The 19,990-nt window shown below is 37.0% G+C and overlaps 3 protein-coding genes across 4 annotated transcripts in view; 1 reads left to right on the forward strand and 2 right to left on the reverse strand.

Moving 5' to 3' along the window:
- LOC103842894 (protein SPIRAL1-like 3) overlaps positions 1-15,128 on the reverse strand; it is a 209,522-nt gene extending 194,394 nt beyond the window's left edge. The window contains exons 1-7 of one of the 2 annotated variants that reach the window (XM_009119563.3): positions 13,259-15,128; positions 12,788-13,090; positions 11,126-12,693; positions 10,969-11,035; positions 10,814-10,885; positions 10,680-10,732; positions 10,366-10,594 (exon numbers count right to left, since the gene is read on the reverse strand). In XM_009119563.3, coding sequence (XP_009117811.1) covers positions 12,595-12,693; positions 12,788-13,063 — 375 coding nt within the window. In that variant the 5' untranslated portion in view covers positions 13,064-13,090; positions 13,259-15,128 and the 3' untranslated portion in view covers positions 10,366-10,594; positions 10,680-10,732; positions 10,814-10,885; positions 10,969-11,035; positions 11,126-12,594. Of the gene's footprint in view, positions 1-10,365; positions 10,595-10,679; positions 10,733-10,813; positions 10,886-10,968; positions 11,036-11,125; positions 12,694-12,787 lie in introns of those variants that run through there. The other variant, XM_033285482.1, reaches the window with a different exon arrangement.
- Positions 15,129-15,388: 260 nt separating this feature from the next.
- On the reverse strand, positions 15,389-18,447 carry LOC103842864 (probable mitochondrial-processing peptidase subunit beta, mitochondrial). The gene is made up of 9 exons (XM_009119535.3): positions 17,684-18,447; positions 16,991-17,155; positions 16,792-16,929; positions 16,557-16,708; positions 16,377-16,485; positions 16,161-16,259; positions 16,014-16,079; positions 15,827-15,934; positions 15,389-15,728 (listed from the first exon to the last, which is right to left on the reverse strand). The coding sequence occupies exons 1-9, from the start codon at positions 18,341-18,343 to the stop codon at positions 15,642-15,644; spliced, it is 1,584 nt and encodes a 527-aa protein (XP_009117783.1). The 5' UTR covers positions 18,344-18,447; the 3' UTR covers positions 15,389-15,641.
- Positions 18,448-18,559: 112 nt separating this feature from the next.
- Positions 18,560-19,958, forward strand: LOC103842855 (40S ribosomal protein S19-1). Its single transcript, XM_009119524.3, has 4 exons — positions 18,560-18,806; positions 19,242-19,332; positions 19,427-19,610; positions 19,703-19,958. The coding sequence occupies exons 1-4, from the start codon at positions 18,723-18,725 to the stop codon at positions 19,773-19,775; spliced, it is 432 nt and encodes a 143-aa protein (XP_009117772.2). The 5' UTR covers positions 18,560-18,722; the 3' UTR covers positions 19,776-19,958.
- The last annotated feature ends 32 nt before the right edge of the window (positions 19,959-19,990 follow it).

Raw genomic sequence — 19,990 nt, forward strand, 5'->3', positions numbered from 1 at the left:
GTAAATGTATCAAGGAGAGATTAGATTATATAGTTTAACACTCCTCCTTAATCATATCTCGACTTGACTCCAAGCTGCTTCCTTAGATCTTCAAATCTTGAACCACCCAATGCCTTTGTGAGAATGTCTGCGAGTTGATCATCCCCTTTGCAATACTTCAGTTCAATGATTCCCTTTTGCTCAGCTTCCCTCACGAAATGGTACTTGATCTCTATGTGCTTCGTCCTTCTGTGTTGCACCGGATTCTTCCCAATTGCTATTGCTGATTTGTTGTCACATAAGATCGGAATGCCTCCTTCAAACTTCTGACCAAAGTCTTCAAATAGTCTTTGTAACCACACTGCTTGATTTGCTGCTGCACACACGGCTATGTACTCTGCCTCAGCCGTTGATTGCGCCACTGTTTGTTGCTTGCTTGACTGCCAACAAAACATGGCTGATCCAAGAGTAAACACATAACCTGAAGTGCTTTTCTTGTCTTCCTTAGAACCACCCCAATCGCTGTCCGTGTAGCCTAGAAGTCTTGGTTCTTTCACGCTTGTGAAGTACACTCCAAAGTTTGATGTTCCTTTGACATATCTTAACACCCTCTTGGCTTCTTGGTAGTGCTTCATGCGAGGTGATGACATGTATCTTGAGAGATAGGCGCTTGCATACATCACATCAGGTCTTGATGCACACAAGTACAAAAGCCCTCCAATGATGCTTCTATACTTAGTCGGATCTCCATACTCCTTGTCATCCTCAACTCCTTTTCCTTGTGAAAGAAATATGCCTCCATCGTCTTGAATTACTTCCATTCCAAGAAAGTAGTTCAACAATCCAAGATCCACCATCTCGAATTCTTTCTTCATGTTCTCCTTGAATGTATTGATGCTCTGAATGTTGCTTCCTGTGATGATTATATCATCCACATATAGACTCACGATCAACACATCTCCTCCTTGCTTCTTGATGTATAAAGCCGCATCATTCATACTCCTCTCAAAACCGTTTTGAAGAAAGTATGAATCTATCCTTCCATACCATGCCCTTGGGGCTTGCTTTAAACCATATAAAGCTTTGTGTAGCCTTAACACCTTGTGTTCCTTCCCGTGTGTCACATACCCAGGCGGTTGTGTGACATACACTTCTTCCTTGAGGTCGCCATTGAGAAAGGCTGACTTCACATCCATCTGATACAATTGCCACTTCATCTGAGCCGCATAGGCAAGTATGGCTCGTATTGTATCATGTCTTGAGACAGGAGCAAACGTCTCAAGGTAGTCAACACCATACTCTTGAGAGAACCCTCTTGCAACTAGCCGCGCCTTGTGCTTGATGTGATTGCCGTTTGCATCGGTCTTGATCTTGTAGATCCACTTCACACTTATCACATTCTTCTTCTTTGGCTTGTCCACTAGTTCCCACGTCTTGTTCTTCTCAATCATGGCTATCTCCTCATTCATTGCTTCTCTCCATTCCTTGGTACCACACGCTTCATCATAAGTGTATGGTTCTTCATTTGCATGAAGACAAGCTTCTATAGCTTGAGCCGCTTCATCAAGCTCTACTCTCGGTGCCCTTTCCATGATATCAACCATGGACTTGAACTTCCTTGGTGCCTCAGAAGTTTCTTCATCTCCACTACTAGTATCATGATCATCATTTTGAAAAGAAATAGGGCTGAAAGTACCTCCAAATTGTTCCTCAGGACTGGATGCACCTTCGGTTTGTTCCTCAGGACTGGATGCACCTTCGGTTTGATCCTCAGGCGAGTGAGAGTCTTCCATAGACAACTCCAATGTCTTCCTCACTTCTTCTTGCCTTTTCCAATCCCACTTCTTTCCTTCTTCAAACTCGACATCTCTTGATACTTCAATCTTCTCATTCTCCAAAATGAGAACTCTATAGCCTTTGGATTGGTTGCTATATCCAACAAAGACTCCACGCTTTGCCTTGACGTCTAGCTTCCTCCTCTTTTGATTTGGGATATGTATGTAGCATATGCTACCAAACATTCTCATGTGTGACACATCTGGCTTGTGTCCACACCACTTCTCTATAGGAGTGACATCTTCTTCTATTGCCTTTGATGGCAGACGGTTTTGAAGATATGAGGCAGTGTATACCGCTTCTGCCCATAACTTGAGCGGTAAGTCTTGTTCTGCCAACATCGATCTAGCCATCTCCACCAAGGTCCTATTCATGCGCTCTGCTGCACCATTTTGTTGTGGTGAATAAGGCAAGGTGACTTGCTTATTGATTCCTTCTTCTTCACAGAACCGGTTGAATTCTCGTGAAGTGAACTCACCACCTCCATCTGATCTCAGTGTCTTGATGGTACAATTCGACTGCTTCTCCACCATTGCTTTGAACTTCTTGAACAGTGAGAATGTCTCTGACTTTTGCTTCATGAAGTATACCCAACACATGTGAGTATGATCATCCAAGAATAGCAAAAAGTATCGGCTTCCATCAACAGACTGGTGCTGCATCGGCCCACATACATCCGTATGTACAATCTCAAGCTTCTCTCTTGTCTTAGTTTGAGATTCCATTGGGAAGCTTTTGCGTGATTGCTTTCCAAGTCTACACGCCTCACATGCTTCCTTCTTGACTTTAAACTTTGGTAATCCTTTTACCAAGTCTTTGTCTTGCATTTGTTGCAACCTTTTGTCGCCTACATGACCAAGTCTTTTGTGCCATGTCTCCATCTTTCCTTGCTCACTAGCGCTCAAGGCCTCTTCTACCTGAGCCGAACTCATCCTGATTCGATAGCTTTTGTGAGTCATTGGGATATCCATTATCCTCCTTCCTTTTGCATCATCTATGATGCATCTCTTCTCTTGGAAACTCACCCGGTATCCGCTTGAAACAATTTGTGGAACACTCAACAAATTTTTTGCCAAACCCGGAACCAAGAATACATTTCTGATGGTCTTCTTGCCACCTTTGGTCATGACGGTAATGTCTCCTTTACCGGCTGTCATGACTGTGCTTCCATTTCCAATCTTTATTGGAACCTTGATACTCCTATCAAGCTTTGAGAAGTAACTCTCCTCCTTTGTCATATGATTAGTTGCTCCACTGTCTACTAACCAGACATCTTCCATCACTGTTGTTGCTGCTTCGCTCGCACTGAACAACATGTGATCTTCATTTGAATCTTCTTCGAGACTCACATGTGCCTTCTCTTTCTTCTTTGAGTAGCACTGATTTGCAAAGTGGCCTAACTTGCCACAATTGTAACACTCCTTGTTACTTCTGTGATCCTTCTTTGGATCTTCCTTCTTCTGTTTCCTCCAACACTCGCTCTCATTGTGGTTGTTTCTCTTGCAGAAACCGCACCACTTCTTGCCTCCTTGGCGCTTTGAGTTGTCTTGTGTAACACCAGAATTTTTGTGTTTAACACGAGCATCGAATGCTCCTTCACTGGTGCTTTCTTCTCTTGCAGCCAGCCTTGCTTCATGAGCCTTCAAGATCCCGATCAACTCTGTCATCTTTGTTGAAGTCAAATCGCTTGTTTGCTCCAACACACTGACTATGCTATCGAACTTGGCTGGGAGAGAGATGAGTATCTTCTGTATGAGTTGAACATCTGACTTCTGTTCACCATGATAAGTTAATTGATTTGCCAATTCAACTATCTTATCTGTGAAGACCTTAATGTCTTCATTCTCATACATCTTCAGATTCTCATACTCCCTTCGCAATGTTTGAAGTTTAATCAAACGAACTTGAGGAGAGCCTTCATACTCCTCCTTCAATGCATCCCACGCCTCTTTGGATGTTGATGCTGCTGCAATCCGTGAGAATATATGATCCGATACAGCAGTTTGCAAGATTTGCAAAGCCAATGTATCGTTCATCATCGCTTCTTCTCTAAGCGATCTTGCCCTTGCTGTTTCAGGGGTTTCATCCACTTGTGCTGGTGGGGCTGCTACGCCTTCTTCAACCACAGACCATAACTTCCTGGTCTTGAGAATGGTTGTCATCTTGATGCTCCAGAAGTCGTACTTCTCTCCATCAAATATGGGGATTACTTGATTCTTCATCGTTTCCAATGATTCCGAAATCGTATGACAAAATCCTCTAGCCTCCTTTTCTCCACGCCAAGTGTTTCTCTTACTAGTGCTTTTTTCTTTGTCCTCTCAAACGTAAAGCTCTGATACCATGTTAATCTTTTACCAACCGCTTGTGTTACACAACGATCACAATGTGTTACACACGAGTTCGAGAGAAAGAATAAGGTAGACGTTTCAGGCTTATAAACTTTTCTGAAAATACTTTTGTATTATTGAGATTCGGTGATATGTTTACAACAGATGATTGATCTTTATATAGAGATCGAATCAATACAAGTATAAGAGACACAACTCTTTATACTAAAGGACACAACATGAAGAGTTACAACTCTTTGTGTAATAACATAAATAACTAACTTATGTAAATGTATCAAGGAGAGATTAGATTATATAGTTTAACAAGATCAAGCCTTGGCTCTTCTTCACCAAACGAAAAGGTTCCAAGAATCTAGAGGCGTGTGATGTTTATTGGGATCTCTCGTCTGCTAAATTCGGATCCAGCCCTGAACCTTTAGGTGGGTGTTGTTGTGGATAAAGAAATGGTTCTTCTTCTTGGTGATATGAAGAAAGAGGCTTTCAAAAAGACTAAATGCTGCAGCTGCGCTGTCTTTTATCTATTGGTGCTGTGTTTATTGCCAAGAAAGAACATGTTTTGGGTAAGAGAACGTTTGCAACAAAGGCTCAGTTCTCAGGTGATGGAAAAACACACGATCTTGTCATCGAGTGTGACACAAGTGTTTAGTGATCCTAACCTCAGTGTTTGTGTTGATTGGAAAGATCTTGATGCAGGTGAACCGGCAAGTTCCGTGGTAATCTACATTTACGGTTGCACAAACAATTCTGTCGGATATAAGGGTCAAACTAACTAAAATGTGACATTCTTGCCAATATCACACATAACACAAACCGTACAAAGAAACCATATACTAATAAAGAGTCGTAGGAGGCAAGCCTTGGGTTTTGAGTGTCATCTATGTGCAATTAATAAACATAAAACATATGGTTATATATGTGGTAAGAGGAGCTCGAGAAGTAGCATTAAGAAAACATAAAAGCATGCCCAACAACATATGGTTTTAGTAGCATTAAGAAAACATAAAATCACACACATGAGTTTTAGCATTCTGACAGAGCAAAAAAGAGAAAACAACCTGAAAGAACAGTTTTTCGGTTTAGACAGAGACCATAGTTATTACATAGACCACCAGACAACTTTTCGGATTTCTTGAATGATTCACCCGCTTCTTCGACGTAGAGTTAGAAAATTTTCTTGATACAAAAAAAAAAAAAAGAAAGCATTAGAATTTGTTTAAGGGAATAAAAATCTATGTCCTCTCTCTCTCACTCGACGTACCAACGTAAAGTCCCGTAATAGCTCCTAGGGTAGCAGCTACTAGGGATTGAGTTACAAAAGATTTCACTGCAGATCTTTTCTTTGGCTCTACAATCACAAATCAACAAAAGAAAATCACAGACTCGAATTTGGTAGATCAATCACACAACTTTTTTTTTACCTTTGCCGTCACCTGCGGGTGAAGAGAAATTGCGGCGATACCCCACTGATTTCGACGTCTGATGTACCTGTCGAGACCCAATCGAACAAATCAGAATCTCTAACAGATAATTAATAGGATTATTCAGATTCTCGACGCACCTTAGCATAGATCGATCTCATATTCGGCGGCATGGTCGTGAAATTTAGGGTCCTCCGCTGTTCACAAGTTTCTGCCAAAGCCTTTTCATAATTTGAAATTACTTTTTGTATAAAATATTTAAATTATTTGAATTATTCTAAAACAAAAAAAAATCAAGTAGATATTCATATATTTACTCTGAAATTCTATCTGAATAAAATATTTTCATTTTTTTTTTCATTTTTTCACTAAAATATATATATTTCATTTTTTATTAAAATAACCATTTTAAATATTTAAGTAATTTTAAATCTTAGTTAATGTCGTGTTTATTTTTAAATCAAATTTATATTTCATTTTAACTAAAACAAACTTTTAAAATATCTAACTAATTTTGTAATTACAACTAAACACATGTATAGATTTGTATTAATATGTGATATAATTTAATATAATATAATACTTTTTTTTAAATGATCTTTCACCAGTAAAATTTTTCAATTTATAATTTTGTATCACATGATTTAAAATGTGCTTTCACTAAAAAATTTAAACAAATAAAATAAATTATTGCAAGTGAACTATAAAATTATTATGTTTTAAAATGTTTTATAAACAATTAGTAATATTGTAAATATAGTGGAAAATTTTGTAAATTGACAAATTTGAAGCATGTACGTGCCGAAAAAGAATCTAGTTGATTTATAAAAGTAAAGCAAGGATAAGAAAAAGACCAAGGCCACAATTTCACCACACACAACTGAATCAATTAGTTTAGGACAGAAACCACATAGCAACTTACATGAAGAAGAAAACATTAGAAATCCCTCTTCAAGAGATGAAGAGACAGACAATCAGAAGATGCAAATTACAGACAAAAAAAAAGAAATACAATGCAAGCATCAATCCCTTATATATTAATTGATGAACATTTGAAAAGATGTAACCTCAATTTTGTATTAATTAAAAGAGGCCCTAATGCATAGGTAGCACTCAATTAGGTAGTCAATTACATTCAATTGAAAAATAAGTAGGTCCACATTCGATTTTTATATGTTGTTAGATACATAAGTTGGTCAAACTATATGATATAATGATATGATATGATATTTTATTTCCTTAAATAAAACCTACAGAATTACCATAAATGACTAATATATATATGACAATTAATGAGTTTAATAATAAAGATTTGATAACAATGTATATCTCCTCCATCATTTTTTGTTTAATTTTATATTATTAAAATAAATTAAACAATCAAATTAGCTATAAAAATAAAATTTAGATTTTTTCGTATATGTTATATTTTGAATTTTTAAAAACGACAATAAATGACTAAAACTATTAAAATTATTATGTTAAAAATTAATGATCAATGGTTTAACATTTTTATTATAAGAAGATACACATGATTTTAAAACCATATGAGTAAAAAATATCATTTAATAATAAAATAAATATATATATATATATATATATATTAAACACTATATACCATAAGATTACATAAATATTTTAATATTAAAACTTTCAATGAATTTTCAAGAACATTTATAAATTATAAACTTATTAAAGATTGAAAATTTTGTTATCGATGATTTAAATATTTTGTTATAAAACGATATGAACGATCATAGAACCGTATGATTATAAATTCTTATTTAATAAATGACTATACAAAATATACTATTCCTAGAAAAATAGGTTGGTCCATCTTAACTTATATTACACTTTTTATTAAACTAACTATTGAATTGATAAATAACGTACCAAAAAATGTTTTGCACTTTCCTTAAATAAAAGCTACGAAATTACCTAATATGATTAACGTATATGTGAAAATTAATTATAATGAATAATAAATATTTGATAACAATTTTTGTATCTTAGTTCTTTTTTTAATTTTATATTATTAAAATATATTTAAAAATCACATTAAATATATAATAAAAACATTTATATTTTTTCTTATATGTTATATTTTGAATTTTTCAAAACGTCTATAAATTATTAAAAATTTGAAGATCCCCACTCTGAAAATTTTGTGATCAATAGATTATTATTTTTTGTCATAATAAGTTACAAATGATCATAAAATTGTATTAATATGAACTTTTATTTAATATTATAAGAAGATACACATTATTTTAAAACCATATGAGTAAAAAATATCATTTAATAATAAAACATATATATTTATATATATATAGATTATACTATACACCATAAGATTACATAAATATTTTAATATTAAAACTTTCAATGAATTTTCAAAAACATTTATAAATTATAAACTTATTAAAGATTTCACATTAAAAATTTTGTTATCTATGATTTAAATATTCAGTTATAAAATGATATGAATGATCATAGAACTGTATGATTATAAATTCTCATTTAATAAATGACTATATAAAATATACTATTCTTAGAAAAATAGGTTGGTCCATCTTGACTTACATTATATTTTTTATTAAACTAACTATCGAATTGATAAATAATCTACCAAAATTTTTTTTGCACTTTCCTTAATTAGAAGCTACGAAATTACCTTATATGATTAACGTATATATGAAAATTAATTATTATGAATAATAAATATTTGATAACAATTTTGGTATCTTAGTTCTTTTTTTTAATTTTATATTATTGAAAGATATTAAAAAATCACATTAAATATATAATAAAAACATTTATATTTTTTCTTATATGTTATATTTGAATTTTTCAAAACGTCTATATATTATTGGAAATTTGAATATTCCCACTCTGAAAATTTTGTGATCAATAGATTATTTTTTTGTTATAATAAGTTACAAATGATCATAAAATATAACGCATATGAATTTTTATTTAATAAATATTCAAACTAAATAATATATATATATATGTATAAACACTAATGATTTAAAGCAACAAGATTGGCTGATCAATTTAGTCGTCCAGTTGAAATCTTTCAAAAGTATGTGAAAGACTAAAGTCAAAGTAAATATGGATTTAGAATAGTAGTTATATTTTACTAACCAAATACCGAAAAAAACCGAACAGAACTGAAACCAACCCGATATCCGGGTTGAACACCCGTAATCCAAATGAAGCCAAACTATTGTTTCATTCTCCAAAATATAATAAAAATAATAACTTAATCCCGCGCAAGGCGCGGGTCTTATTCTAATTTATTATTATTTTGGTTGTTGTCCACAGCAACAAACATTTCTTGAGAGTTCATCCAACTTCGACTGCGCCCACTGAAAGCGTGAGAAATAAAATAAAAGTACAAGATGTAAATTCTCCATTGGTCTTTCAAAAGCAGACACACACACACATGTAATCAAATCATACCAGTTCTTTATGACGTTGTAACATGCGTTCATGTTCTTCCCTACATATCAGGAACTTGGGATAGTAGTTTTTATAAACCTTGTACACCGCTGAGGTAAGAAAAAGGAAGACGCAGTAAATCACAAATGTGCAATTTTCTTGTCATATATATATGTAATATGTATATATATTATTTTTCAGAAGGAAGGAATTATCTACCAAAACATGCAGAAGCAGCGAATCCAAGCTAAACCGAAATGCCAGGGCTAAACAGATTGTCCCACTCAGCACGTTTCGAAGCTGCAATCGGAAAAAAAAAAAATCACAATTATACATTCAAACAAACATCACGATCCAAGGAAAGAATCAGAAAACCTGCGGATGAAGAAGAGAAATCCCGGCGAGACCCCATCGATAGCGATTTCAGATGTACCTGTGGAGGAGACAGAAAGAGCACAAATAAAAAAAACAAAAAAAGGAATAGTAATATACCGTGATCGGATTCTCGACAAACCTGTGCAAAGATCGATCTCAATTTCGGCGACATGATCGGAGAAATTTAGGGTTCTCTCGCGATATTATCAATCAGCTCGTGGATAGAGTGAATCGGCCTTGGGTTTATTTTATATCTTAATCTAAAGTAAATCCAAGCCCGCTTGTCTATTAAGTCCAAAGTGGATAATATCGTACTAATAATATCAGAGCGGTTTGACAAAAATTTGTAAGAACACCAAAATTAGGGTAAGTAAGAACGGGATCCTTTAAAGACGAAAAATGAGATTTAGCAGATATTAGTCCGAAGATCTTGGAATCTGTGATGTTGTCATAGAAAGAACATTCTCAAAGGAAGCCATGCAATTACTGGTAAAGAAGATTTAGCAGATATTAGTTGGAAGATCTTGGAATCTGTGATGTTGTCAGAGAAAGAACATTCTCAAAGGAAGCCATGCAATTACCGGTACAAAGTAGTGTCAAAGATGATTCACCGAAGGAAACATACGAGACGGATGTGATAGAAGTATTGGGAAAACATTCTAACCTTAAAAAACATAATTCCCAACAACATATATATTACTCCCTCCGTTTTTTAATATAAGTCGTTTTACAGCTATGCACGTAGATTAAGAAAACCATTAATTTCTTATATTTTCTAAACAAAAACATCATTAATTATTTACCTAACCACAATTCAACCAATAGAAAAATATAAGATATATTACCATTGGTTATACAACATTAATTATTAATAAATTTTACATAGAAAACCGAAAACGACATATAATTTGGAACAAAAAAGTTTCTCTAAAACGACTTATAATAAAAAACGGAGGCCCAGAAAACACACACGAAATTAAAATATTTTGACTGAGCGAAAGAAAGCAATTGCAGAGACAAGTATTTCAGTTTAGACAAAACCACAACGGACACATAGTTGTCATACCATACGACACATACATCTTATACATAATAATTAGCAAAAGCCAATTAATTGGCTGACCTAGGCAACTTTGAAAGATGGGACAATATCGCTTCGCTTCTCTTGAAGTATTCCTCATCCTTCCTCATATCCTGTCAACACAGACGATAAAGATTAGAAGACATCATCGCAATTATGGTCACATCGAGGGCGGGCTTCTTTGATTTTATTTTATACCTCTTCCAGCCGCTCCAAAAGCTTCTTATCAAAATCACCAACTACATAATTGCCTTGACCAAAAACAAAACAGAACAAAAAGGGTATTAAAAGCTGATTTAAGAGGATAAAAGAATCTCTGTCACTCCACGTACCAGCGAGAAATCCGGAAGCAAAACCTAGGGTTCGAGTAACAACATAAATCCCCATAGCTGTTTTCTTCGACACTACAATCACAAATTATTGAAGAAAATCACACTCTTCTTCTTTTTCTTTTTTTTTAAAGGTCTCGAATTTGGTACAACTTTACCTTCGCACTTGGTTGAGGATGAAGAGAAATTGCGTCTATGCCCCGCCGATACCGATTTTTGATACACCTGTGTCGAGAGATATAACCGATCGAACAAACAAAAAATTTTAGAGGATAACTCAATCGAACAAATATAGGATTCAGATTCTCGACGCACCTGAGCAAAGATCGATCTCATTTTCAGCGACATGATTAGGAAATTTAGGGTTCGTTTCTCACACCGTCTCGTTTATTTTATCCCAATCTATTATTTGGCCCTAGCCCTACCTTACTTCAGTATTATATAAGCCCATTAAAATTTGTAAATGAAAGGAAAATTGTTTTGCCGCGAATTCTGGATGCATCTAGTTTTTAGAGTTTACTATAATATATCTAAGAGGTAATTTTTTATAAACGTTGGTTTGGTGCTGCACTCGAAAGCCATTGCTCGGTCTCCTTATGTGAACCATCTTCTTGCTTCAACTGGTGTGACTCCTGATAGATGCATGCGCATACGTGTATTTTCGAATAAAAAGACTGGGTTGTGGCATTGCTGAGAAACTCAGGGATTAAGCCCAATAATCTGTTTCCGCCAACGTCAAAAACACTCATGCAGGGAACCGCGCGATATCTCTCTGAGAAGCTCTCCGGTAAGCATATTCGAACTCAAATCAAGAAGACGAAGGTTCTTGCATTTACTAAGACCTACGCCCTTGAAGAAGTTCTGACCCAAATTAACCATCTCCAAGCTTTGACATGAACCCCAATCTCCTGGAAACCTCCCTCCTTGATAGAAATTGAAGTCTTCGGTCATGGAGGTTAAATCAGCGCCTTGAGGTTGATCTGACTCCCCTCTAACGCTGCTAATGTCTTCATACACATTGTACAGGTTCGACAGCACAAGAACAGACAAGGAAGAGCAATTTCATATTTGTTACACAATCTTCATCAACAAGTCCTAAGGACCAACCAGAAATAGAAATTAAGGATTTCTCCGGAGATGGGACGTGTTTACAGTAAGAGCAGTAAACGGATTTACAATTTGGTTACCATAGCTTTGCAGACATTCTGAATTTGCAGTTTGGAATTCCCTGTAAGCATTCAGCCTCTGAGTTAGAAAGATCTTCAGCAGCTGGTGAACTGGTCCATATTTAGGATCCTTCTCTAGTTGTGCTACAGCTGGCAATTCCAATAAATCACACTGCAGTTACAGAAACATTGATGTAATCTATAAGAGCTGTGTCAAAGCAAGAAATACGGATCTCAGACATCCCAATCACACTAAGCTTTTACGATTGATTGAGCTTTAAGAGCCGTCGTCGTGTTCTGCCGGATGGTCACCGATTGAGACTCAAAATTGGCACTTGATAATAATATTTTTTCACCTTATTAATTTCAGGATCAATGATTTGATTTGACTCGGCTTCTAGTTTACGATGGAACATATATTATTTGAGGAGTAGATTGTGAAAAATGATCTCATTTGGGCACTGTTTGTTTATTTTTGATTTAGATTGGTAACATGTTCTTTTTTTCTTTTTGAAATTAAGGTTTCTATTAGAAACTCGTAATGATCACAACAACAACCATGTTTATGGAAGATGTACATTTGATTAATTAAAAATCTTGGATTGTCGGAAGCAGCTTTCATTTCTTTACAGAATCAGCAGCATTTGGTCCTCCAAAGAGATAGCCAAGAGATGATACGCCACCAGGAGCTGAACGAACCTTAGTAGATGGCCTCTCCTGTGTCACATTTTGGCATTTCTATCAGTTTTCAAATTTAAAGTTTCATTTTTTTTTTTCATTCTGAAAATGTAACATAATATCTCTTCCTTACCGTGAGAAAGTTTCCAGAGTTTTGACCTTCTGATCTGAAGTAGTTATTAGGACTTCCTCTAACACCTGCAGCAAATCTATTATTATTATCAGTGACGGTGGTGGTCGTGGTCGTAATTGGTCTTCTTCCGGTTCCGTCTGTGGTAGTTGTGGTGGTTGTCGTGGTTGTGGTCCCCATTTTTGTAGCGGCAGAGGATGGAGAATCCCCGGAAGAACCAAAGAGATAACCGAGAGAGCTTTGATGAACACCACTATTTACTCCTCTTGCTTTACCCATCTTTTGCTTCTTTTTTTTTGTTTGATCCTGCTAGAGATAGAGAGATCTAAACAATTTGAAAAATGTTTACAAGTTTTAAGTTTGTGTTCAATGAGTTGGGGATATTTAGAAGAGGAGAGGTTCCAAATAGTATTGTTATATTGAGTTATTACAGACACGTGATAAGACAGATCAAAAGAATTGGTGTTTGTTTACCTCTTCTGGCTAATCTTCTTTGCTGCTTCTTCTTCTAGATTTGGCCTCAAATCAAGGAATAGAAACAAACAGGTGGAAAATGGATATTCACAGTAAGAAAAAAAAGTAAATCTATAATGGGCTTTATGGGCCTTCTTCCGACTTTTATATCTAATGAAGCCCCTCTCAGTTTTTGATTGACTATTGCCTCTACGTCTACCTATCAAAAACTTCGAAAAGTCTAGTGGTCTATGTGTTACATCATTTGGTCGCTTATCAGAAGGGTTGGATCTGAACTTCAGTTTGTTAACTAGACAATAAATTCATTAGTTCCATAGACATACCAAACTTTATTTAGTTATCCTTTTTGAAAAGAAGAAGCCATGTCTGCAAAACTTATGTATAACTTGTCAGATGAGAACCCAAATCTGAATAAACAGTTTGGATGCATTGATGGAATATTTCAATTGTTTTACCGGCAGCATTATCCGGTGAGACCAGTCTCCGTCTCCGACAATGTAGAAAAGTCTTCAATACTGGCGACAGCCGCACCGGTATAACTAAACCAAGAACCAATCCCTCTAAATCACTCATGGTTTACCTTAACCGATGACTCTGTTTCTTCTTATTGCAGCTAAAGATTCACTTCAGTTTCTTGTCCAATGGCTTCACCGGTTTCCGAAATACAACCGCCGTGAAATTTACATCACCGGCGAAAGTTACGCCGGACATTACGTCCCTCAGCTCGCTAGAGAAATCATGCATTACAACAAACGATCCAAGAATCCAATTAATCTCAAAGGAATCATGGTAATATTTAAAAAATTCAAAATCCTCTGTTTCCGTTACCGTTATTGAATTTTCGCGCGTAAAACCGTTTCGTTTGGAAGGTTGGAAACGCCGTGACGGACAATCACTATGACAACCTCGGAACGGTGCCGTATTGGTGGAGCCACGCGATGATCTCCGACAGGACGTATCATCAGCTGGTGAACACTTGCGAGTTCAGTCGACAGGAGGAATCTGATGAATGCGAAACGGTTTACTCTTACGCAATGGAGAAAGAGTTTAGTAGCATCGATCAGTACAACATCTATGCACCGCCGTGTAACAAGTCAAGCGACGGTAGCTGTGGGTTTCGGTGGTTCTTCTGATCGCGGGAGGATGCGTCTCCCTCATCTTCCCCACTCCGTAAGAGCCTCTTTCCTCTGCTTTTCTCTTTCGGTTTGGATCCGGTTCAATGTTCATAAGCAATGTAGCCGGTTATGTCTACTGAGAAGGTACTGAGGAAAATATTAGGGTATGATCGATGTACCGAGAGATATGCAGAAGTCTATAACAACCGGCCTGATGTTTAGAAAGCTCTTCATGCCAACACCACCAAGATTTTGTAAAAATGGACTGCTTGCAGGTTCATTCCATAACTAAGATCATATGTTAAATTTAGTTGTCGGTTTTAATTATAGTTAGTTTTTTGTTGTCAGTGAGGTGCTGAACTGAGATTGGAACGACACAGCTTCATCGGTTCTGCCTATATACCGGGAAATGATTGCCGATGGGATCAGGGTTTGGGTTTTCAGGTCTGTGGTTTTTCATTCTTTCATTGATATTACCTTGACACATTCCCTAAGTCGTTACGTTAGTCTTTTTGTTATGGTTAAGTGGTGACGACGTCGATTCAGCTGTACCGGTGACAGCGACTAGGTACTCATTGGCAAGACTTAGTTTGAATACCAAAGTTCCTTAGTATGTCAAGAAACAGGTACTTAAAAAAACAAGCTGGTTCTTATTTTGTTATCTCCGGTTTAGAAAGAAAACATGGAATTTGAACAAACATTGTGGACTTAGATGGGAGGGTGGCGGAAGTGTTCGAGGGACTAACGTTCGTGACGGTGATAGGAGCAGGTCACGAGGTTCCACTGTCCAAGCCACATGCTGCTTTTGAGCTGTTCAAGTATTTCTTGAGAGGCAAGCCACTTCCAAAGTAGGTGACCATTTCTATATGAACTGTTTTTAACCTTTTAGTTCAACTGCTGTTGAGTTTAAGATGATATTCTTTTTTTCCACTTGATATAATAAAATCTAGAGCCAATGCATACTACACATATTTATATGGACGAATGCAGAAGAAAGGAGACCAATCATTCCAAATAAGTTTCAAACCAATATTCAACTTCTTATTAAGTTGTATGAGAAATTATGGAGAACCAAACAAAACAATAAAACAGAGGATCTCTAGTATCTTCTTGTAGAAGAAAGAAAAAGAGTGGATGGTACATTTATTTTACCAGCGATGGGAAATTAAGAAAGATTACACTAAAAGGAAACCCAAAAATAATGAATCCATCGCCACCTTGTTCTTGCTCTCTCCCCATGGGTGTTATGTGACCGTTCTTTCAGAGGCTTAGTAACGGTTAAAGTAGGTTCTGCGTCTGAACTTGTTGTAGTCTGGCAAATCTTGGATCGGACCAATGGCTGAGATTGCAATGTCCTGCGCATTATCCCCAAAAACATTCCCTTTCATCACCCTTTAGTTTTAAACTCTGTGTAGATAGATAAACAAGACGAGGGAGAGAAAAGATAACTTACCTTGTCATAGACAAACTTGTTGGCCACACGTTTAACGGTGCTGGCATCAACAGCATCGATCCTAGCAAATAGTTCAGCGGTTGGGATTCTTCTCCCATAGGTCAGCAGCTACAAATATCACAAAGTCTCTCGGGTTGTTATCTTTGACCAACGCACATATTTTATAAAGATGTTATTGGTATCATACCTGACGACCAATATCTTCAGCAATTGGGCTAGTTCCATCCATGTGAAGCAAAAGCGACGATTTGAGCTGAAGGGATTATTTAAAATCAGTTAAACAAACAAGTGAGTTAGACGCTGAATCTTGGGAAAGAGATGGGTGTTAGTTAACCTGATTCCGTGCACGGGTCACATCATCGTCTGAAACTCGGAAGGCCAACTTCGTTACCTCATGCATAATGGCATATGATAAATCATCTAAGCAATCGGCCTGCAAAAAGTAGCTTACATTATGTTAAAAGTGATATGATAAGACTGCTTATCCCTAGAAAATTTCAACAAAAGAGATAAACAGCCAAGTTAGCTATGTGGATTATGTTTGGTTGACCTTAGCAACTGCGTACACGCCAAACAATCCAGTATCCTTGTAGTTGGTGTTGAATGCCATTATGCTTTCCGCTATTTCATTAATGGCAACCCTCTGGATCAGAGCAGAACTGCGCACACACAAAGAAAACTTTATCGTTGAATCCATGCTAAGCAATATAGACAGAAAGCAAAATCTCACCCCGTGTGTTTGCCACCACCAACATTCTTGTTCCATGAACCCAACATGGTTTGCATAACCATAAGAGCAACAGAATCTGGATCTGTCCAAGATGCTCCTTCAAAGGCAACAGCAAATTGTGCAAGGGGTAGGTCGTCATCAATCATTCGAACCTGACAAAATGAGATTTAGACAGCAAGCAAAAAAAAAAAAAAATTAAAGGAAAGATAAAATCACAAAGGGCTGTGTATTTTACCTCAGAACCAGTAAAACTAGCAGGTTCTTTGGCAACTAGTTGAGTGGTAGAAGTTGGATCAGATGACAACTTGTTAAATAGCTTCTTCACTTGCTCAACAACTTCCTCATGCTTGACAGCTCCTGCCGCAGCAATCACCTGAAAAATATATTTGCGTGAGCCAACATAAGAATACAAACAAATTCAAGAAATGTTATACCATCCTGGAAGCTGTGTAGTGAGTCTTAATGTAGTTCTGCAGATCTTCTCTGGTGATAGACTTGACATTCTGAGCAGGTCCCAGAATAGTTCTTCCAAGAGGTGTGTATTGGAACGCAGTAGCATGTAGATGGTCAAGAACAACTTCATCGGTTTGTCCCTCCACCTACAGAAGAACCAAATTACAATAAAACTAGAGCTTAACAGAGTGAACAAACAAATAAACCATAACGAATAGAAGTAATAAAAGACTCAAATATCACCTAAATAATGTAAAATTCAAACGTAGTTACTTCTTGACCATGCCAACATATGATTAACTAAGTCCATAAATCAATAAACGAAGAAGCAGATACATGTAAAAACGACACGTAATTTAAAAGTATATAGAACATAACAAAAGGCATAGAGAACTACAGACCATAAAGTTCGAATTTTTAAGACACAACTGAGTGAAGAAACCGAACAGACACATCAAGAAACAAAAGACTCACAATTACTCAAGACACACTGATTAATATAACATCTAACTTGAATATATATAGAACAGAACATAAAGTTCGAATTTTTAAAGAAGACGCAACTGAGTGAAGAAACAGACACAAGACTCACAATCACTCAGACAAACATAAATAAATTGTGATACAACATCAGAACATCAAAGTTCGAATTTTTAACAAGATAGAGTAATTACCTCTTGCATTTCCCTGAGGATGACATCACGCTCCCTGTTAATCCTCTGCTCCTCGAACTTAGAGTTCTGCAAGATATCAGCCAACACATCCAAAGCCTGGTTCACATCGGACTCCATCACCTTGGCATAGTAAGTGGTCTGCTCCCTCGACGTATACGCATTCAAATGACCACCAATGTCCTCGATCTCCTCCTCCAACGCCCTCACCGTGCGCCTCTCCGTGCCTTTGAATATCATATGCTCCAGAAAATGCGCCGTCCCGTTCGTCTCATCGGACTCGAACCTCGATCCGGCGTCGATCCACACCCCGACGGTGGCGGTCTTCGCGGAGAGATTCGATTCGGTGGCGACTCGGAGGCCGTTGGGTAAAGTGGTGACGCGCGTCTCGGGGGATGACAAGATGTGGTTGTGAGAGGCGAGGATTGGATGAGGGGATGCGTATTTTAGGAATCTCTGATCGGGATTCTCCAGCCTCTTGAGCTTCTCTTTGGTGATCTCGGCGGCGTGGTCGTAGGGCATGAGAATCGGCGTCGCCGGCGGGGGAGGGGAGTGAGTCGCGGAATCGAGAGCTGAGATCGAGGAGGAAGCTCGTGTCGCTTGATTGAGAGCGAGACGCCTCTGAGATCGGAGAGCGGAGGTCAATAGATTCTTAATCGCCATTGCTGATGGGCTCTACACTCTCTCTCTCTCTCTAGGGTTGGTGTTTTTTTTTTAATTACTTTGTCAAGAAAAATGGAAGAGACGACTCGAGATGCGAACTATTCGCCAGTAGTTATGCGATGATGATGATTCCGACAGCTTCTAGACGACGTCGTTTTATAATGGATAGAATAATAAGGCCCAATTAATAATTGTGGCCCATCAAAATGGGCCCATTTTGTTTCTCCGGATTGGGAGAAAAACCCTAAGCAAAATGTAATGACGACATATATATAGACATTGTTCTTGGAGATTGAAAGCCCTAGCCTTTCGAGGAGTAACGTGAGAAGATTCAGCTGCCTTGCGCAAACTTCCCAGACGAAGATCTCTGCTTTTAGATATGGCAACTGGTAAAACAGTGAAAGACGTATCTCCACATGACTTTGTCAAGGCTTACGCTTCTCATCTCAAGCGATCTGGCAAGGTTTGTGCTCTTCTTTCGTGTTTTAGGTGTGTTTAATGCGGACTTAGAACTTTTTAGGGAGTTAAATCAATCCAATTCTCCACATTTCGACGTTCTGTTTCTTCTTCACCATGTGTTCTTCTGTTATGCTGTGTTTGAGATTTTTGTTTTTTATTGTTGGAATGTTGATAAATGGATCTTACACTGTCTAATTAAAGTTACAAATACATATTTTATTAGTCTGTCGTATTGAAATTAGTTTCTTTTAGCTGGCAATGTTTGTTCATGCTGAGTTCATAACCACTTAATAGTGTCTTTTTGATCAATTGAAAATGTAACGAATGTTCATTGAAAGCAGGAATGTTTAGTGATTGGTCATCGTCATTACTAGTTTGTTTGCTGCTTCGTAACTTTGTGTTTTTTTTTCACCTGACTCGTATGCTTTCAATTACGCAGATCGAGCTTCCCTCATGGACAGACATTGTGAAGACCGGTAAATTGAAGGAGCTTGCCCCTTATGATCCCGATTGGTATTACATCAGAGCTGGTAAGCTCTCTCTTTCCCCCTAGTCTCAGCTTTATTTCTCAATACTCATATAAATAAAAGTTCTTAAGAAGACTATACTCTTTTATAATGGCAGCATCTATGGCAAGGAAAGTATACCTGAGGGGAGGTCTTGGAGTTGGTGCTTTCCGTAGAATCTACGGTGGCAGCAAGAGAAACGGCAGTCGCCCACCTCACTTCTGCAAAAGCAGCGGTGGCATTGCCCGTCACATCCTCCAGCAGTTGGAGACTATGAACATTGTTGAGATAGACACCAAAGGGTAATAAACTTTCTTCAAATAATAGCTATTCTTCTATATCCATTCTTTGAGCTTGACGCTGATGGTTACAATCTGTTCTTCTTCTTCTTCAGAGGAAGAAGAATCACTTCCAGTGGGCAACGGGACTTGGACCAAGTTGCTGGACGTATTGCTGTTGAAGTTTGAACATCTGAAATGTTGTTTTGAGGCTCTACTACTTTTCCGAAACCAATGTTCTGTTTTTAGTGTTTATTTTTTTTTCTCAAAGAACAATTTATTATCAATATCATTGCTGAAGACTGCTCCCATAATGTTTAGAAACCTTCTTTGTTTTGGTTCTTTGATTAAATATGAAGTATCATCATCTAAGATATTAGACAAAACAAAATTAAATCCTTTGT

The sequence above is a fragment of the Brassica rapa genome, chromosome A01 (assembly GCF_000309985.2).
Source record: "Brassica rapa cultivar Chiifu-401-42 chromosome A01, CAAS_Brap_v3.01, whole genome shotgun sequence".
In the NCBI taxonomy this organism is placed as follows: domain Eukaryota; kingdom Viridiplantae; phylum Streptophyta; class Magnoliopsida; order Brassicales; family Brassicaceae; genus Brassica; species Brassica rapa.